The sequence below is a fragment of the Osmerus eperlanus genome, chromosome 5 (assembly GCF_963692335.1).
Source record: "Osmerus eperlanus chromosome 5, fOsmEpe2.1, whole genome shotgun sequence".
NCBI classification, from domain to species: domain Eukaryota; kingdom Metazoa; phylum Chordata; class Actinopteri; order Osmeriformes; family Osmeridae; genus Osmerus; species Osmerus eperlanus.
The window spans coordinates 9593840-9614752 of NC_085022.1; the positions used below are offsets into that span (position 1 = coordinate 9593840).

General features: G+C 40.2%; 1 protein-coding gene across 4 annotated transcripts in view; it reads right to left on the minus strand.

Annotated features, from left to right (window-relative positions):
• Nucleotides 1-145: 145 nt before the first annotated feature.
• Nucleotides 146-20913, minus strand: part of tbc1d2b (TBC1 domain family, member 2B) — a 126296-nt gene continuing 105528 nt past the window's right edge. For 2 of the 4 annotated variants that reach the window (XM_062461542.1, XM_062461541.1), the window contains 3 exons: nt 12470-12655; nt 4809-4930; nt 147-2325 (listed from right to left, as the gene is read on the minus strand). In XM_062461542.1, the coding sequence (XP_062317526.1) occupies nt 2130-2325; nt 4809-4930; nt 12470-12655 (504 nt within the window). In that variant the 3' untranslated portion in view covers nt 147-2129. Of the gene's footprint in view, nt 2326-4808; nt 4931-12469; nt 12656-20913 lie in introns of all 4 variants that reach the window. The other 2 variants (XM_062461544.1, XM_062461543.1) reach the window with 2 other exon arrangements.

Below are 20913 nucleotides of genomic sequence, written 5' to 3' on the forward strand. Positions count from 1 at the left end.
CTAGGGCAGGGCAAAAGCAAAAACAGGGGGGGCACGGCTGTGTTATTTTGGTATCTCACATATTTATTGTAATCTTTTTATTATTATTTTTATTATTTTGATATTTTGTTTTTATGTAACGGTTTCAACTATGTGAGGCTGCAACAGCCTATCACCATTCCCTCTTGCACTTAGGGAAATTACAACAGAACCCTGTTTCATTCTACACTTCACTCTTAGTATTTTGAAGTGTAAATGAGCAGCAACAAATGTATGCTTTTTAATCTATGCTATCTTCATAATTAATAAGTATGCATACTTATTTAAAATATAACGTAGGTAACAGCAGACAAATGAAGGCTACATAATCATTAGCATGAATGTAGGCTAGCATTGGTAAATTTAGAATAGATGTGGAGGTTGAACAAGTACTTCAGAGATGACAGAAAATGTCAATGGTGATCTGAGAAATATAGGTACCAAAACCACTGAGTGGTTGCACTATCTATAATTCCAGAAATCTGTGTATGTCACCAACATCAGCGCGGGAACTGTGCCCTGTCTATAATTACAGGAATCTGTGTGTGTGTGCCACCAATTTTATCACGGCACTATGCACTAGTAGAGATAAAATGGAAGAAACCTTGGGAGGAGCAATTCGGTGAGGGATCCCCTTCTCCAGATATGCCACTAAACCTCCTCAATTACCTATTGTGGCATATGCATAGATTTCTAAGTACAAGGACAGAAACATGAGCACATTATACAATAACAAATTTATTGGATAACCACATAGGTATAAAATATCCTGATACATTGTTGTACAAATGCGGCACTGAACAATTGTGTAACATTCAATTGAATTTAATGATATATTGGACAAAGATAGATTGGTGCTATGGATAACATCAAAGGACTTTCACACAGGCCTACTATCTTATTTTAATGAAAAAAGCAAAGATATATGGTACAAATATAGGACTGCATGATAACTACAATCATAGTCAACATGCACAGTAACTGGGGTGCAGAAATGGATATTAGTTAGGAAGTCAAGAACAAATGAAAATAAATCATGTTTTAATATAAATTGAATGAGGATTTCTTTTTTTACTATGGTAAGGACGGTTTCAGAGTTGTGACGCAGAGCTTGAAACTAACCAACTAGCCAATACTGCCTCCTAGAGGTGAACAAGTGAACTGACATGACAGGCCTAAAAACGATAGTTCCTAGATATAGTGCCATAGACACAATCCAAGTATAACACTGAGGAACATACCCCATGTCTACACAAAATCATGGCCACATTTGGTCAATCATTGTAAAAATGTCAAATAATGGGGAGGACAGGTGTGTGAAAATTAAGTGTAATATAGTAAGTTCCGTCCCCATTATGTGTGCAGTTGTGAAAGTACCTGGAACCGGTGTGGTTCCAGGTAGGCTACTATTCCTTTACCTCCTCCATCAGTAATACCAAGAAACCATTCCTGGAGTGTGGAACACACTCCTGATTTAGTATTTATGGAAACTGTGTCAAAGTGATTCAAGTGCTTGACAGACATAAGGAATCTCCTAGAGTGTGATTCTTACTCAGGAGTTAGTAAACAGCAACTTAGAATGTGGTTTGTAAAAAAAAGTCTAAAACATTCCAGTGAAGTTTCATCTTAAAAGCTATAGAATGTTTTATCATTGAAAATACAATCTCTCCCTCCACTAGGAAAAGCTCTCTACTCCAAAGACTGTTTCTTTGAAAATACTGATAGCAAGTCTGAGCTTGCAAACACATTGTAATATGGAACTGGACATACTAAACATAATTCTGTTTGGTATTCCAACCTCTTAGCTCTCAGTCCCTTGACCAAAACACAAACAAACTAATTAAGACATTTACAAAAGATGGATGGAATACTGATACAAAAACAGTTTGGTAATAACATTTTGGTCCACAGAATCCACAGAGCTTCATGAAATGCAGGAGACTGCCAGCTTCACCTCTCAGGCAGTAAACAAGTAGAGCATGCAATTGGCTTGGCTTGCAAGGCATGTTGTACCCAACACTATAGTCAAAAAACATGAACTCCTGTCTCCTTGTTTGGTTTGTACTGTACATGAGCCAGAGAAATTGAATCATTGCCACATTGCCAGCTAGCTAGTTGTCTTCCTCATCCTCACTGATGTAGGTCCTTCCGTCCACAGTGCTGTCCCTTTCCCGGAGGAAGGTCTGTCGGATGGCCTCCAGCTCTGTTAGCTCCAAGCGGACCTTCTCCAGATGGAAGGTGCGTCTGTTCTGGATCTGCCTCAGAGGAAATGGGTTCATGTCCACAAATGCCATGTTCATCAGCTTTCTGCAGAGACACACAAAACAAACCTCAATGGGAATCTGTCATGTATTGTTCCACGGCCTGCCGGCGGGCTCGCTCAGGATTGTTGAGAACTAAGCTATGCGACACACAAAACAACTCTTTACATTGGTAAGCATGCCATATATCGTTGGAAAGCTAACCATTTCAAGATCCAGTCACAACAGCAGGAACAATCAATGTCTTTGTCTGACCACCAACATATCAACAAACTAAAACAAAAAGGAGACGACTCCCCTATCAAGCCTCACAGTAGTCCACTTATACAAAAGATCCCAACAAAGATAGTCTGGTTACATTGTCAAAGGTCCAATCGATCCAACCAAGTAAATGATTTAGTCAAAAACAACATCCATAAATAGCCATGGACTCTTGTTGCATAATTCTAAATTCACCACTGAAGCGTCCAGTCATTCTTAATTCTCATAAACTTGGTCATAACTTTGATTCCCTTGTGAATATTTCAGATTTTTGATGTCAATGGCCGCTGCACTCTGACCTTTTGATTGACACCTCATTTGACCCTATAGGAGCTTCCATGTCCTGTTCTTAGCCTTCAATAGCCAACGAGGGCCTCAATGAAGGTGATGCGCCATTACCCCCCCTCCCCTCCTTTTTCTTTGTCAAAAGATTGGCCAGCTTTCCAAGGACACAACGTCATCTGGCACGGCCAGGAATCGAACCAATTTGCTGGCGCTTCACCCTACTTGCCTCGGGGGAATGTCCCTGTACTTACTGTAAGTCGCTCTGGATAAGAGCGTCTGCTAAATGACTAAATGTAAATGGGTGTAGGGGAAAGCTTTGAATCTTCAACTTTTCATGTCTGTGAGTAAAGCTCACTCGCAATCGCCACAGGTTTTTCTGTCCCAATCCCAATGTCCACCCTCACAGACTCACAGACTTTGAGGCGCATTCTCGCTAGGTCTGGAAGGGCTTCGGTGTGCGAGGGCTGTTTCACAGACATTTTGAGCCCGTTGTGCACCCTTTTTCCGAATTTTTGGGAATTGCCCACAATTCACAGCGTTGTGAAGTATAACCATATACTGTATATAAAGATGGACGACGCGTCTCCACCAATGACTGTGAAAAGAGTGGACATAATAAGTCATGGATGGAGTCAGGTGGCTGAGCGGTGAGGGAATCAGGCCAGTAATCAGAAGGTTGCTAGTTCGATTCCCGGCTGTGCCAAATGATGTTGTGTCCTTGGGAAAGGCACTTCACCCTACTTGCTTCGGGGGGAATGTCCCTGTACTTACTGTAAGTCGTCTGCTAAATGACTAAATGTAAAATGTAAATAACAGCCCCTCAAAAGAAGCCAAAACATCTCGATCGCCCCCTTGTGGCTGGCTGCAGTATAGGTCACAAGTTCCACCCCCTCCATGTTAGCGGATGGCACATGAGCCAAACTAAAAAGTGTAAGTGCATGTCTGATATTTTTTTTTTCAAATATTGTTTCTGTCATTTTAGGTCATTACTATCACGCTGATGTCCGTTAAAATGCAAGATCAGTTTGTTTTTAAATTGTTATTTGACTGATTGGGTCGGGTGAGTGTCGATCGGGCCCTCGATACCACGGCTCCACCACCCGATCTCTACTGCGCAGACTTTGGCTCCAAATGACATCACCAGTGCAAGATGGAAGGATCCATATCCGGGATATTTCAGCTTCATTTTTGTACAGTGGGAGGAAGCGGAGATGTTGGTCTCCACTTCATCCCAATGTATGTAGGCTGTGTTTGTCTGTACAAAGTACAATCCCATTGTGTGGGTTTTGGTTTTTCACTGTCTAGTATTTTGTTTCTAGGTTCTGTGTTCGGGCTGTCATTTGGTTGTATTGATTTCACCTGTTAATCGTTAGCTTGCCTACTTAAGTCGGGCCCTTTGTTTGTTTCATTTGTGAGGTATTGTTTGTGTAACGACGTACTGAGCCTACAGATAAATAATATTGAGATTGTGTATAGACCTTAGCCTTGTATTTTTTGACTCAGACATTTACCTAGCACTTTGGATACTTTTGCCTTGTGGATTACCGACCTGCTTCCGTCTGACTAAGATGTTTGCCTTGTCCTTTTTGAGAAAAAGAAAAAAGAATAAAAACATCACCGTGTACCCTGCGTCTGGGTCCTCTTCCCTTTCTGGGATCTATCTGGGATCGTGACACCCATCCCACCTCCTAATCAAGTAGTGAATCGGCAGATTTGATCTTGAGTAAAGTACCCATAAATATAATGTTTCACAAGTAGTTGTATCAACTTTCAAGCATGCCTTCTGTGTGTTCGGCAATTATGCCCACTAAACGTACCAAATTATTACAAAACGCCTAGATAAAACAATGTGTAAAATATTAATATTTTTGTGGTACTGTTATGAACTTTGGACTCTGTATTGGGCTTTTTAAATAACTAGTATAACATATATAATTTGTTTTACACTCCAAGTGTAGGTTGGAAATATAAAGGATACATTACCTTGAGTCCAGGATTGTGCGTGTGAAACAGCGGAGGTACTTGAATATAGCCATGGAATCCTGCAACTTCAAAAACTCCTCCTCTTTGTACTTGAAGAGCGCAAGGGCACAGCGAAATATGATCTGAATAATAACAAATAAAATTCACAGTATGACATCTGCTAAGAGATCTCCTTACATCAAATTAAATGCCTCTGAAATGTTAAAGGCACAGTTTTTGTATAAAATATGTTTTTATTTGGAAATATTGACAAGCACAACTTGTAAACATGCAAACAAGTTTTTAAACGTACAACAACAACAACAACCTAACCACTGTCCCTCCCACTGAAACATAGGACAACTAGAGAGGGTACAATTTCTGGGGAAATTGTGTGGGGTGCTTGCATCGGTTGCAGATGGGTATGTTTCCAGGCTGTGAAAATCAACACCCTGTATTTTTGTACGCCCTTCGACTAGCTAACTAGCTCTACAATTTACCGGGGCTAGGTCTGAATCTAGGAGCTAGCTCTACAATTGAACAGGGCTAGGTCTGAATCTAGGAGCAAAACTGAGCACAGCTGCCAGCTGTAGAGCTAGGAATATGCAGGTAGCAACGCTAGTGCTAAATAACTATTTAGCTAGCCGGCTACATGACCCCGGGTAAGTAGGGCTTGTGAGACTGCTCACCAAAAGAACGAAGGGGAAACCACTTTTCTAACAGGACATGACAACAAGACATGTTCGTAGGTACCTAGCAAAAAGTAGCCTTAACTTTCCCAGACTTTTAGCTACGGTACTAATGCTGAGGGCTCGCTGATATCACTGTCTGTCTTACTATAACTGCGTCATTGCTGAAGTTGTGACGTGTGCTGACGTTGTGACGTTAGGGTAGCACTGAGGTCCCTTGGTGCACACAAGGCATTTTTTGCCACAAAAATGTTGTAACCTCTTAAACCGTGCAACAGAACGTAAATCGTAAAATGTATAGGTTTACTCGGCGCAGCTTTCTTCCTTGGAACTCGACGCTACTGTACCAGTTCGACTAGCCAACTCCAACGTTCTTGACGGAGTCTCTTGGCTGGCACAAGCTATTAACGTAAGTTAACTATAATGTCTCTCACCCACTCACATTGTCCTACATGTGTCATTTTACTCGATAGGTAGACTCTGTTAGAGAGTCGTGTCCAGTCGCTCAAGGAAGAAAGTAAGCTAGTAACTTTAGATGCGACTGGCGCAACATCACCGACAGGGAGTCTTAGCGTGAGGGAGGACTCAAGATTAGCCCCACCGGTTTCGCCTTTGCAGCATGGTGGGAGTGGGACTCCTCAGACGTTAGTGATCAGTGACTCCATCACTCGTAACATTAGATTAGAGCCACCATACCAATTTATACCAATTTATTCCATTATACCAATTTAACATGTATTCAGCCTTGCTCCCTCGTTGCCCTTCCTACTAAGTTTTCTGCCAACAGTGCCACCTTTTCAGAAGAAATATCAATGACTAAAACTGCCAAAACCCATACTGGAATGTTGGGCTCCTAAACATCAGATCCCTATCCACAAAGGCCATTTTGATTAATGATCTGATGTCTGAATGCAGCCTGGATCTGATTGGACTCACCGAAACCTGGTTAAAACCTGACGAATATTCCCCCCTGAATGAAGCATCACCTCCAGATTTCGCGTACTCACACGTTCCTCGTGTCTCAAAGAAAGGTGGTGTTGCTATGATATATGAAGCTAGCTTCAACCTCAGCCTAAAATCTGTGAACACCTTTAAAACATTTGAAATTATTTGCATGAAACCACCAACTACTTTAAAGAGGAGTAATGCTACTACTCCTGTCCCCCCTTCCCTCATTTTGTATAGTCACTCTATACCGGCCCCCTGGCCCATACTCCCTCTTCCTAGAGGAATTTGCAGATTTTAGTGCTGATCTTGTGACATATGCTGATAACATCTTAATTATGGGTGATTTTAACATTCATGTGGATGACCCAAATGATCCTTTAAGTAAGGCCTTTACTGCTCTAATAGATTCCACAGGTCTCACACAGGTGGTTTCCAAACCTTCCCATCTGCACTCGCATACATTAGATTTAGTTACTGACGTCACTGTCCACCCCCACAATCCTATATTATCAGAACATTGCCTGGTTACCTTCAAAATGGACCTCTGCCAGAGCCTTGGAGGCAGTCAGAAAATTTCTACTAGCCGTTACATATCCCCAAACACAGCTATAGAACTGGCTAGTATTCTACCCGCTGCACTAAAAGCACTTAAAGATCCTGTAAAGTGGAATTAAAAACGAGTTTCAAGTTCACCACACCACAGAATAATGTGTTATTAACTACCCATCCAAATTCGAATGAAAAAAACCCCACCGACAAGTATGTTAAATTAGGCTTTGAAATTGTAAGAAAATCAGCAGTCTTCTCTGTTTGAGACTGGGGGGGCGTGTCGCCTGAAGGAGCTGAAGCTCGGCCCCCTCGCTGGAAGGCGCCGCCTCTCTCAAGTAAGCTACCTACGACCCAGATAATGGACGCTACGTCAAGCCGAACAAAACAGTATAGAATTAGAATGTATTTGTTCAATGAGTGAAACATACAGATGCATATAAATTAAATATTCCCGAGCTGTAACACAGGAGTAAACATTTACAGCAGAGACAGCAGAAGTTGGAGAGTGAGCTCTCCAACTTCTACTTCTAGCACATTAGCTACCATTTCACCAAAATACCATCATTCTACACCGAGTAGCCTAATATCAAGTTAGCGGTTTGCACTAATTATAGCAGAGATACCTCTGGAAAAGTTATCTAGTATAATTATAACAAGCACACAGAACTGAGTGATGAACTGCTGGCGGCGGTGGATGGTCCAGGTGCGACCGGAGGATGAACGGCCGGGGGGGCGATGCTCGGTACGGCTCCGCGCTGCAAGAGAAGCCGTGTGTTGGTGAAACCCGTCTGTCTCTGGTCCATGTTAAAACTGTCCGCCATGAAATGGTCAGTTGCGCAGAGGCGGCTGTTGGAGTTTATCCGAAGCGTTCCATGAGTGTGGCTCTTCACAAAATCTATCCACCTATTTTTCCTTTCATTATCAACAGGGAACTTAAATGGCGTTGCAGCGCAGCTAGTTCATGCATCCAGGGAAGATGCAGTTGCGGGTGGTGGGAGACATCCTGAAGCTAGCTAGCTAGCTGATGTAAGCTACAATAACAGTATAGCAGGAGGAGCCATTCAGTGATCTGACGTAGATGGGGCGAAATGACGTAGATAGGGCATTTTTTGGCTCCGCCCATTAAAACCTGATCTGAAAACGGAAGAGAAACTGTTCTTCAGTCTAACTCCACATTTCAGTGCGACAAAGTTTTAGCGCTTTGCACATGCTTTCAGGAACTAATTTCACACGTATATAATGTACAAAACATGGAATTTACTTTACAGGATCTTTAACGTTCCAAATAAATCATTAAATGATAAAACTAGGGATCTGAATTTGGTTATTCAGCTATCACTAGACTATGTTGCCCCTCTCAAACCTAAGAAAAGAAAAGATAAGAAATTGGCTCCATGGTATTCAGAGGAAACCCGTACCCTCTAAAAGTCCACTAGAAAATTAGAACGTAAGTGGCGTACCACTAAATTGGAGGTTTTCCGCCTGGCCTGGAAGGACAGCCTAATGGAGTACAAGCAAGTCCTCATCAGGTCCGCATCTGAATACTTCTCTAAGTTGATTAGTAAGAACCAGCAAAACACTAAGTTCCTATTTGATACCGTTGCAAAACTTACTAAGAAAAGTACACACGGTGTTAGTACAGATCTCTCTCCCAATGACTTCCTAGAATTCTTTGACCAAAAAATCTATGCAATAAGGGACAAACTACAGTCTAGCCCTGGAGGAATAGCCATGAACACTGAATTTTCCTCTATACCAAGCATGCTGCATGTTGAGGCTCTCACTCACTTTAACCCTATTTCCATGGAAGTGTTCATAAAGCTGATAGATTTATCGAAACCCACCAGTTGCCGTCTCGATCCCCTCCCTGCCAAACTTTGTAAGGAACTTCTCCCTATTATTGGACCACCCATGCTTAGTATTATTAATGAATCTATCGTAACCGGCCAAGTCCCTGACGATTTTAAACAAGCAATTATTAAGCCCCTTCTTAAAAAACCAAACCTGGATCCAGGTTGTCTTAGCAACTACAGGCCAATTTCTAATTTGCCATTTCTCTCAAATTTTTTAGAAAAAGCTGTGGTACAAAAGCTCACTTAGCACCTCTCCTTAAATCAGCTTCATGAACCTCTCCAGTCTGGATTTCGTCTTCACCACAGCACTGAAACTGCATTAGCCAAGGTAGTCAATGACTGTCCACAATGAGTGTGCCAAATTTAGCTTTGCTGCTTGGCCCCTAATACAGTGTTTCCTCTAGGATTTTTCTAAGCAGTGGGGGCAGGTGTGTCCGAACCCCCCTCGAATCAACGTGCAATTTAGCTAGCAGGGGAAGAATACAAACAACGATAATCACCAGTTAACTTAATTTTAATTTGCAAGAACTATAGACTAATACAATAACAGGCTAAAATGAACTGACAACATAAATTATACGACTTACAGTTCTCAACTGCAATCTCAACTGCGGTGTGAAGCGCATGTCCGTGCTATTCTCCGACATGCACTCTTAACAATCACTGCTGATAGACGGCCCTTTGTACAGCCCTATTTCTGATACCGTGGCGGCAGAAATTTAGATACAAAATCAACATAGAGGAAACACTGTAACAATAATAACTAGAGAGGGTACAATTTCTGGGGAAATTGTAGGGTGTGCTTGCTTGCGTCGGTTGCACAGGGGTCCGTTTTTGAATGACATTTTTACAACTGATATTTCTGTATATTTTATATAAAAATGCATACTTATTATTTATAAAGATTACATAGATTTAAAAGCATTTTTTTTTTGCTGCTCATTTACAACTGAAAATACGAGTGAAGTGTAGAATGAAATAGATGTCTTCTCATTTCCCCTGCAAGAGGCTGCCTCATCGTTGAATCAAAACGAATAAATTTGTCAGACCGGTGTAAAAATTGACCTAATCTCTATGACTTAAACGTCATTTTAAGTTTTTCCCTTCTCGTGATATTTTCAGGCATTTAGCCTACTCATTGCATTCATTCATTAATAAAGAACCCCCTTTGAAGATTATTCTACGACGTTACCCGGCAGTAGAAGATGGAATCGCGATTCAAACAGTACCATCTGCTAACTGAAAATATGCCCCCCAAAACGTAAATAAGCTTGACATTTATTTAGTGGAAAACCGCTCATTCATAAAAATCTCACTGGTAGCGATCATTGTCAGTAACAACGCAAAATGCGATATAGCCCTGTGTGGAGAAGCTGCCCCGGTAAATTGTACTACTACGGTACAGTACTAGACTACTGCTGTGTTCGTCTTGGTAGCGATTGCGTTGGTTGAATTGGATTTAACGTTCCGTTGTACGGTTTAGGCTGAAATTAATTATTTTCATGAACAGATTGACAACGTTTAGGCTGTGGCAATGAAGTTCAGGTTAGTAGTTAGATAGACTTTTGATTTAAGTAAGGGGAGTGCCGAACATGTTCTGTCGCCGTTTGACTTCCTAAACAGCTGTGTAGATGTTTTTGTAGTGTCTCGCGTAGGCTACAGCGTTGCAGTGAGCTAGCGTCACTGTGTCCAATCCCGACCGGTTTTTAGCTAACATTCTGAGAAAATGCCACTTCAAATATTGATAAAAATAATCGTATCACGTTTTCAGCTGATTTACTGATTTCACGTTAAGCTTTAACTTCTTACCTTTCGAGCTAAATATTGTTTAAAAATTTAGAGTTAGCTTAGCCTTTACTAGAGCCGGTCAAAAGACGCTGGCGCCGGTAAATTAGCCGTGCGCTACCCTTGTCCAAACCCGACCGCACTTCTAAATACTGGCCGCTGCTGTTTTTCTGGGGATATTAACTTGATCCAGGGTCACCAAACTGACCATCAATGCTGTCAACATATCCGGGGACATAGTTATGTCCTCCACAATAAGATATCACGCTTCAACATCTCCAAACTATGCGATAAAATCTCAATTTGACTGTATACCACCACCTGCTGGATGTTTTGTTGAACTCTTCTCAAAGTTTGCTAGCCCCCATCCCTTCCTCCCCTCGACTACAGATCACGTCACACATGATCGTGTATTTTCATTGGCAAGACAAAGTAGTGTTAAGCTAGCATTGAAATACACTCATATGCTAACCCATAGTAGCAGTACGATGACAACAAAGACACACTTGTGGGAGTAAAGATCGTCGCCCAAGCGTCGCCCGAGTGTCGCCGAGTGGTCTTTCGGCCAAAGTAACTTTCCTATATTATTTAGACATGTAAACGTCCATATATGTTCATGGAATTTTACACATAGATTGTTTGGTATGCCTAAAATAATACTACTTACACTTTGCTGGCGATAGCAAAAGAAAATGCTGGCAAAAAGACCGGAAACTGAGTGTCCAAACCCCGTTCGGGTTTGGACAATAGTAGTTTACAGCGGTCGGGATTGGACACAGTGACGTTACATTAGTACACTGGTTTGAAACCACAGGTAATGGTAATTTCACCAACAAATCGTTTACTAATGTCAGAATAAATCCTACAACGAAAATGTTTATGTGAGGAATGTTTATTTTAACGATTGAAAACAGATAACGCTACATCATAGACCACTGTAGTATGTGTTGCCCGGGCAACACAGGCTAATGTCATGATGCTAATACTTCAGTGAAATAGTAGACTACTGTTTCCGAAAGTAGATGTACTTCCTTAATAATATCATCTTATATTGTACATTACACATCACAATTGTGTGTCATATCACAAAGTAAAATGAGTAAATAGTTATCACCCTGGCCTCTTCGCTTGTGGCGTTTCTGCAGCTGCCTTGCAGTAAAGCTATAGTTAGCCTAGCTATCCCCCAAGTTAACAGATGCGAAACGAATGTTCTGCCAAAGGTAGTCACGCGCGTTTTCGTGACGTTAGTGACGTTAGTAATGTCAGTGACTGTGGCTAGCAAATTAGCCACCGTTAGCTTCACTTTTCGCCACAAAAACGTAACTTGAGCCTAAACCATGCAACGGAACGTAAATCCCAATAGAAGCAACTCAATCGCTACCAAGACGAAACTTTTGACACCTAGGTTGTCTATGTAGGCCAAATATTGACTGAGTTTTAGGGGGGCAAAAAGAATAATAATAATATATATGTGAGAGAACAAAGGTTGTGCTCTCGCCGAAGGCTTGAGCACACCCAATTAAACCAACCAAAACAATAGATAACTTCGCAGCTTTGCTGCTTGGGCCCTATTTAAGATAATCTGGACTATTTTTGTAAAAATTGAGAGGAAAAGCTTGGTAAAACAAGAACATAGCAAACAATAGATCCTCACCCTACATTCTACAACCACTGACACTGTTTAACACTTGTTGTATTACAGTTGTAAAGATCCATGAGTAATTAAGTAAGATTGGAATTGTAAATAAATGTTAAAATCACATATACAGCAACCTTCCAGGCTATCCATATCAGGCTATCCATATGAATTTTACATCCCCATAAGTCACCCAGTAAGAAAACAATGACACTTTGTTACCTTAGGCCCCTCATAGAGGAAGGCATCCCATATCTTGAAGAGGATGTCGCTGACCACACTGTCCACAAACACTACCAGGAACCAGTTGAAAGTGATGAGGGAGAAGTCAACCTTATACTGCTCAAAGTGTGAATGGAGTCTGGGCAGCTTCTCACTCATCAAGTCCTTAAACACACGCTGATCAACCTGCAAGGACAGAGATGATTGAGAGTCAACAAGCCATGTAGACAGAAGATATATGGGGACATTATTCTTGTAACTGGTAAAATGGACCTACTGAGAAGAGCAAAGGCACACACAACTAGAGAGGGTACAATTTCTGGGGAAATTGTAGGGTGTGCTTGCTTGCGTCGGTTGCACAGGGGTCCGTTTTTGAATGACATTTTTACAACTGATTTCTGTATATTTTATATGAAAATGCATAGTTATTATTTATAAAGATTAAATAGATTTAAAAAAAAACAGACAAATGCTGCTCATTTACAACTGAAAATACAAGTGAAGTGTAGAATGAAATAGATGTCTTCTCATTTCCCCTGCAAGAGGCAGCCTCATCGTTGGATCAAAACGAATACATTTGGCAGACCGGTGTAAAAATTGACCTAATCTCTATGATTTAAACGTCATTTTAAGTTTTTCCCTTCTCGTGATATTTTCAGGCATGTAGCCTACTCATTGCATTCATTCATTAATAAAGAACCCCCTTTGAAGATTATTCTACGACGTTACCCGGCAGTAGAAGATGGAATCGCGATTCAAACAGTACCATCTGCTAACTGAAAATATGCCCCCCAAAACGTAAATAAGCTTGACATTTATTTAGTGGAAAATCGCTCATTCATAAAAAGCTCACTGGTAGCGACCATTGTCAGTAACAACGCAAAATGCGATATAGCCCTGTGTGGAGAAGCTGCCCCGGTAAATTGTACTACTACGGTACAGTACTAGTAGACTACTGCTGTGTTCGTCTTGGTAGCGATTGCGTTGGTTGAATTGGATTTAACGTTCCGTTGTATGGTTTAGGCTGAAATTAATTATTTTCATGAACAGATTGACAACGTTTAGGCTGTGGCAATGAAGTTCAGGTTAGTAGTTAGATAGACTTTTGATTTAAGTAAGGAGAGTGCCGAACATGTTCTGTCGCCGTTTGACTTCCTAAACAGCTGTGTACTGTAGATGTTTTTGTAGTGTGTCTCGCGTAAGCTACAGCGTTGCAGTTAGCTACACTGGTTTGAAACCACAGGTAATGGTAATTTCACCAACAAATCGTTTACTAATGTCAGAATAAATCATACAACGAAAATGTATATGTGAGGAATGTGTATTTTAACGATTGAAAACAGATACATCATAGACCACTGTAGTATGTGTTGCCCGGGCAACACAGGCTATAATGTCATGATGCTAATACTTCAGTGAAATAGTAGACTACTGTTTCCGAAAGTAGATGTACTTCCTTAATAATATCAGCTTATATTGTAGTTACATTACACATCACAATTGTGTGTCATATCACAAAGTAAAATTAGTAAATAGTTATCACCCTGGCCTCTTTGCTTGTGGCGTTTCTGCAGCTGCCTTGCAGTAAAGCTATAGTTAGCCTAGCTATCCCTTAACAGATGCGAAACGAATGTTCTTCCAAAGGTAGTCACGCGTGTTTTCGTGACGTAGTGACGTTAGTAACGTCAGTGACTGTGGCTAGCAAATTAGCTGCCTTGCAGTAAAGTTATAGTTAGCCTAGCTATCCCCCAAGTTAACAGATACGAAACGAATGTTCTGCCAAAGGTAGTCACGCGTGTTTTCGTGACGTAGTGACGTTAGTAACGTCAGTGACTGTGGCTAGCAAATTAGCCACCGTTAGCTTCACTTTTCGCCACAAAAACTTAACTTCAGCCTAAACCATGCAACGGAACGTAAATCTCAATAGAAGCAACTCAATCGCTACCAAGACAAAACTTTTGACACCTAGGTTGTCTAGGTAGGCCAAATATTGACTGAGTTTTAGGGGGGCAAAAAGAAATAATAATAATAATAACTAGAGAGGGTACAATTTCTGGGGAAATTGTAGGGTGTGCTTGCTTGCGTCGGTTGGACAGGGGTCCGTTTTTTTATGACATTTTTACAACTGATATTTCTGTATTTTATATAAAAATGCATACTTATTATTTATAAAGATTACATAGATTTAAAAGCATTTTTTTTTGCTGCTCATTTACAACTGAAAATACGAGTGAAGTGTAGAATGAAATGGATGTCTTCTCATTTCCCCTGCAAGAGGCAGCCTCATCGTTGAATCAAAAAGAATACATTTGGCAGACCGGTGTACAAATGGACCTAATCTCTATGACTTAAACGTCCTTTTAAGTTTTTCCCTTCTCGTGATATTTTCATGCATTTAGCCTACTCATTGCATTCATTCATTAATAAAGAACCCCCTTTGAAGATTATTCTACGACGTTACCCGGCAGTAGAAGATGGAATCGCGATTCAAACAGTACCATCTGCTAACTGAAAATATGCCCCCCAAAACGTAAATAAGCTTGACATTTATTTAGTGGAAAATCGCTCATTCATAAAAAGCTCACTGGTAGCGACCATTGTCAGTAACAACGCAAAATGCGATATAGCCCTGTGTGGAGAAGCTGCCCCGGTAAATTGTACTACTACGGTACAGTACTAGTAGACTACTGCTGTGTTCGTCTTGGTAGCGATTGCGTTGGTTGAATTGGATTTAACGTTCCGTTGTATGGTTTAGGCTGAAATTAATTATTTTCATGAACAGATTGACAACGTTTAGGCTGTGGCAATGAAGTTCAGGTTAGTAGTTAGATAGACTTTTGATTTAAGTAAGGAGAGTGCCGAACATGTTCTGTCGCCGTTTGACTTCCTAAACAGCTGTGTACTGTAGATGTTTTTGTAGTGTGTCTCGCGTAAGCTACAGCGTTGCAGTTAGCTACACTGGTTTGAAACCACAGGTAATGGTAATTTCACCAACAAATCGTTTACTAATGTCAGAATAAATCATACAACGAAAATGTATATGTGAGGAATGTGTATTTTAACGATTGAAAACAGATACATCATAGACCACTGTAGTATGTGTTGCCCGGGCAACACAGGCTATAATGTCATGATGCTAATACTTCAGTGAAATAGTAGACTACTGTTTCCGAAAGTAGATGTACTTCCTTAATAATATCAGCTTATATTGTAGTTACATTACACATCACAATTGTGTGTCATATCACAAAGTAAAATTAGTAAATAGTTATCACCCTGGCCTCTTTGCTTGTGGCGTTTCTGCAGCTGCCTTGCAGTAAAGCTATAGTTAGCCTAGCTATCCCTTAACAGATGCGAAACGAATGTTCTTCCAAAGGTAGTCACGCGTGTTTTCGTGACGTAGTGACGTTAGTAACGTCAGTGACTGTGGCTAGCAAATTAGCTGCCTTGCAGTAAAGTTATAGTTAGCCTAGCTATCCCCCAAGTTAACAGATACGAAACGAATGTTCTGCCAAAGGTAGTCACGCGTGTTTTCGTGACGTAGTGACGTTAGTAACGTCAGTGACTGTGGCTAGCAAATTAGCCACCGTTAGCTTCACTTTTCGCCACAAAAACTTAACTTCAGCCTAAACCATGCAACGGAACGTAAATCTCAATAGAAGCAACTCAATCGCTACCAAGACAAAACTTTTGACACCTAGGTTGTCTAGGTAGGCCAAATATTGACTGAGTTTTAGGGGGGCAAAAAGAAATAATAATAATAATAATAATAACTAGAGAGGGTACAATTTCTGGGGAAATTGTAGGGTGTGCTTGCTTGCGTCGGTTGGACAGGGGTCCGTTTTTTTATGACATTTTTACAACTGATATTTCTGTATTTTATATAAAAATGCATACTTATTATTTATAAAGATTACATAGATTTAAAAGCATTTTTTTTTGCTGCTCATTTACAACTGAAAATACGAGTGAAGTGTAGAATGAAATGGATGTCTTCTCATTTCCCCTGCAAGAGGCAGCCTCATCGTTGAATCAAAAAGAATACATTTGGCAGACCGGTGTACAAATGGACCTAATCTCTATGACTTAAACGTCCTTTTAAGTTTTTCCCTTCTCGTGATATTTTCATGCATTTAGCCTACTCATTGCATTCATTCATTAATAAAGAACCCCCTTTGAAGATTATTCTACGACGTTACCCGGCAGTAGAAGATGGAATCGCGATTCAAACAGTACCATCTGCTAACTGAAAATATGCCCCCCAAAACGTAAATAAGCTTGACATTTATTTAGTGGAAAATCGCTCATTCATAAAAAGCTCACTGGTAGCGATCATTGTAAGGTAACAACGCAAAATGCGATATAGCCCTGTGTGGAGAAGCTGCCCCGGTAAATTCTACTACTACGGTACAGTACTAGACTACTGCTGTGTTCGTCTCGGTAGCGATTGCGTTGGTTGAATTCGATTAAACGTTCCGTTGTACGGTTTAGGCTGAAATTAATTATTTTCATGAACAGATTGACAAAGTTTAGGCTGTGGCAATGAAGTTCAGGTTAGTAGTTAGATAGACTTTTGATTTAAGTAAGGGGAGTGCCGAACATGTTCTGTCGCCGTTTGACTTCCTAAACAGCTGTGTAGTGTAGATGTTTTTGTAGTGTGTCTCGCGTAGGCTACAGCGTTGCAGTGATACACTGGATTGAAACCACAGGTAATGATAATTTCACCCACAAATCGTTTACTTGTAATCTAATGTCATAATAAATCCTACAACGAAAATGTATATGTGAGGAATGTTTATTTTAACGATTGAAAACAGATACATCATAGACCACTGTAGTATGTGTTGCCCGGGCAACAGAGGCTAATGTCATGCTAATGCTTCAGTGAAATAGTAGACTACCGTTTCCGAAAGTAGATGTGGGCCTACTTCCTTAATAATATCAGCTAATATTGTACATTACATTTCATAATAGTGTTTCACATCACAAAGTAAAATGAGTAAATAGTTATCACCCTGGCCGCTTTGCTTGTGGCGTTTCTGCAGCTGCCTTGCAGTAAAGCTATAGTTAGCCTAGCTATCCCCCAAGTTAACAGATGCAAAACGAATGTTCTGCTACAGGTAGTCACGCGTGTTTTTGTGACGTTAGTGACGTAGTGACGTTAGTAACGTCAGTGACTGTGGCTAGCAAATTAGCCACCGTTAGCTTCACTTTTCGCCACAAAAACTTAACTTAAGCCCAAACCATACAACGGAACGTAAATTCCAATAGAAGCAACGCAATCGCTACCATGACAAACCTTTTGACACCGCCGTTGTGTATGTAGGCCAAATATTGACTGAGTTTTAGGGGGGCGAAAATAAACAATAACTAGAAAAAGGCTGTTCCTGCGAAACAGCAGTGAGAATGCTGAAAACCTGAATGGAGATAGCTGACCATGCTAAAAAAGCTGAAAATAGTGAAAATTTAGTAGAAAGTTATAAGCTGAAGCTTCAAAGCAACCGAAAGGTATTTTTGAAAGGGGCTGGAGCAGCATTCCAACAATGATTTGAAAGGATTTACCATTACTTTTAAAGGGAGAATAATTTGCACAAAAACCTTAATATTTTAAAAAGTATAAAAGTGAGAAATGAGAAAATACCCGCAAGCTGAAATGAATTTAAAAAATGTGTGAGTCACACAAAAGAGGCAGTGTGGAAGCTGAACTGCATCATCATAACAAAGCTAAGAGCTAAAATAGCCTACAATGTGGGAGAAGCTGAAAGCTGAACTGTTAAACAGAAGAAGAAGTAGGCTAGCTAGTCGTAACAAGAATATTATCGTTTTAACAGATTAAATTATAGTTGGGATAGTATTAGCAGTAGCAGATGTAGCCTATGCGTTTACTCGGCTTTCTTAGTTGGATTCAATGTGTTGATGGAATGAAACATACAGCAGTAGGGCCGATACAGGAAGACACGGCGACACTTTGTTGCAGAAGGATGATGGTGCAAGTTTTGTCTGTGGAGCATACAACGATTAATAAAAAAGAATCATGTAGACGTGTTTATTGAGTAATCGCATAACTAACTAGAAAAGGCTGTTCCTGCGAAACAGCAGTGAGAATGCTGAAAACCTGAATGGGGATAGCTGACCATGCTAAAAAAGCTGAAAATAGTGAAAATTTAGTAGAAAGTTATAAGCTGAAGCTTCAAAGCAACCGAAAGGTATTTTTGAAAGGGGCTGGAGCAGCATTCCAACAATGATTTGAAAGGATTTACCATTACTTTTAAAGGGAGAATAATTTGCACAAAAACCTTTATATTTTAAAAAGTATAAAAGTGAGAAATGAGAAAATACCCGCAAGCTGAAATGAATTTCAAAAATGTGTGAGTCACACAAAAGAGGCAGTGTGGAAGCTGAACTGCATCATCTTAACAAAGCTAAGAGATAAAATAGCCTACAATGTGGGAGAAGCTGAAAGCTGAACTGTTAAACAGAAGAAGAAGTAGGCTAGCTAGTCGTAACAAGAATATTATCGTTTTAACAGATTAAATTATAGTTGGGATAGTATTAGCAGTAGCAGATGTAGCCTATGCGTTTACTCGGCTTTCTTAGTTGGATTCAATGTGTTGATGGAATGAAACATACAGCAGTAGGGCCGATACAGGAAGACACGGCGACACTTTGTTGCAGAAGGATGATGGTGCAAGTTTTGTCCGTGGAGCATACAACGATTAATAAAAAAGAATCATGTAGACGCGTTTATTGAGTAATCGCATAACTAATTACACATGTAAACGGAGTAATCGTATTATTGGCATAAACCGACAATTGCTAGTAATCGTGTTTCTCATGGTCAAGTAAACGTACCAATCACCTGTGTGAGAGACTGAGTGGTGCGTGTCTGTCGTTACGGTGATGGTGCAGCTATGATTGCTAACGCGCTGAGGGCAGAGAATAAGAGAAATGTAGCTAGAATCCACACCTCAAACAAGATAACCTAGACGCAAAACTGTACGTCCAATCCAAAATCTAAGGATATTTTCCAAGACCCAAGACTCTGCCGAAACCAGAGATATTCTTTATATGTCTGTGCAGTCAGAAATACGACTCTACCTGCAGTTTCAAAAACGTGTTCCTTTTGCTTTCCTGGTGCTTGTTTGTTTGGTTGCCACGGTGATGGCGCAGCTGTGATAGCTAACGAGCTAGGCAGAGAGAAAAACGAACATTTACCTAGCATCCACACCTCAAACAAGTTGACCTAGACGCAAAACTATACGTCCAATCCAAAATATAAGGATATTTTCCGAGACCCAAGACTCTGCCGAAACCAGAGATGTCCTTTATATGTCTGTGCGGTCAGAAATACGACTCTATCGGCAGTTTCAAAATCTTGTTCCTTCTTGCTTTCTCTGACTGATTTTACTCACCTCTCCATTGAAGTTAGTGAGAGAATTTGAAAGGCTGCTCTCGCTTCAAGGCTCAAAGCTGAAAATCTGTAAATGTGAGCTCTTTAGTAGTTACATTGGCTGAAAGAGGACAATTTTTCCTACATTTTAAGGTATAACGTGTTTCTGTAAGTTAAACTATATGAACGTTAGAGGAATTTGTTTGACAAATTAGTTGAATATCAGAAAAAGAGCAGCAACACTCTGCTTGCTGCTCATTCATAAAAATCAAGAAGGAGCAAACATTTTAATGTATTTCAAACTGTCATAATTCAAAATTGGCTGAACATTTGAAAAAGCTGAAACATTTGGGAATAGCTGAATGTCTTGTGAACATTTTAAAGGTTGAATGGTGTCTCTAGCTGAAAGTAAGCTGAAGTAGTTACGTTTGAAAGAGGAGGAAGCTTTTTAATGATTTGAAAGGATTTACCATTACTTTTAATGGGAGAATAATTTGCACAAAAACCTTAATGTCTTAAAAAGTATAAAAGTGAGAAATACCAAAAGTCATAGCCATCATCTCCTGAATGAGCTGAACGTTTTGATACAAAAGTTGTAGGAATCGGTTAAAGTATGCAGAACGAGTTAAAGGCCAAAAAACGGCGGAAGAACTAAGAAGTTGAAAAACACCAGCATTCTCACAACTAGAAAAGGCTGTTCCTGCGAAACAGCAGTGAGAATGCTGAAAACCTGAATGGGGATAGCTGACCATGCTAAAAAAGCTGAAAATAGTGAAAATTTAGTAGAAAGTTATAAGCTGAAGCTTCAAAGCAACCGAAAGGTATTTTTGAAAGGGGCTGGAGCAGCATTCCAACAATGATTTGAAAGGATTTACCATTACTTTTAAAGGGAGAATAATTTGCACAAAAACCTTAATATTTTAAAAAGTATAAAAGTGAGAAATGAGAAAATACCCGCAAGCTGAAATGAATTTCAAAAATGTGTGAGTCACACAAAAGAGGCAGTGTGGAAGCTGAACTGCATCATCTTAACAAAGCTAAGAGATAAAATAGC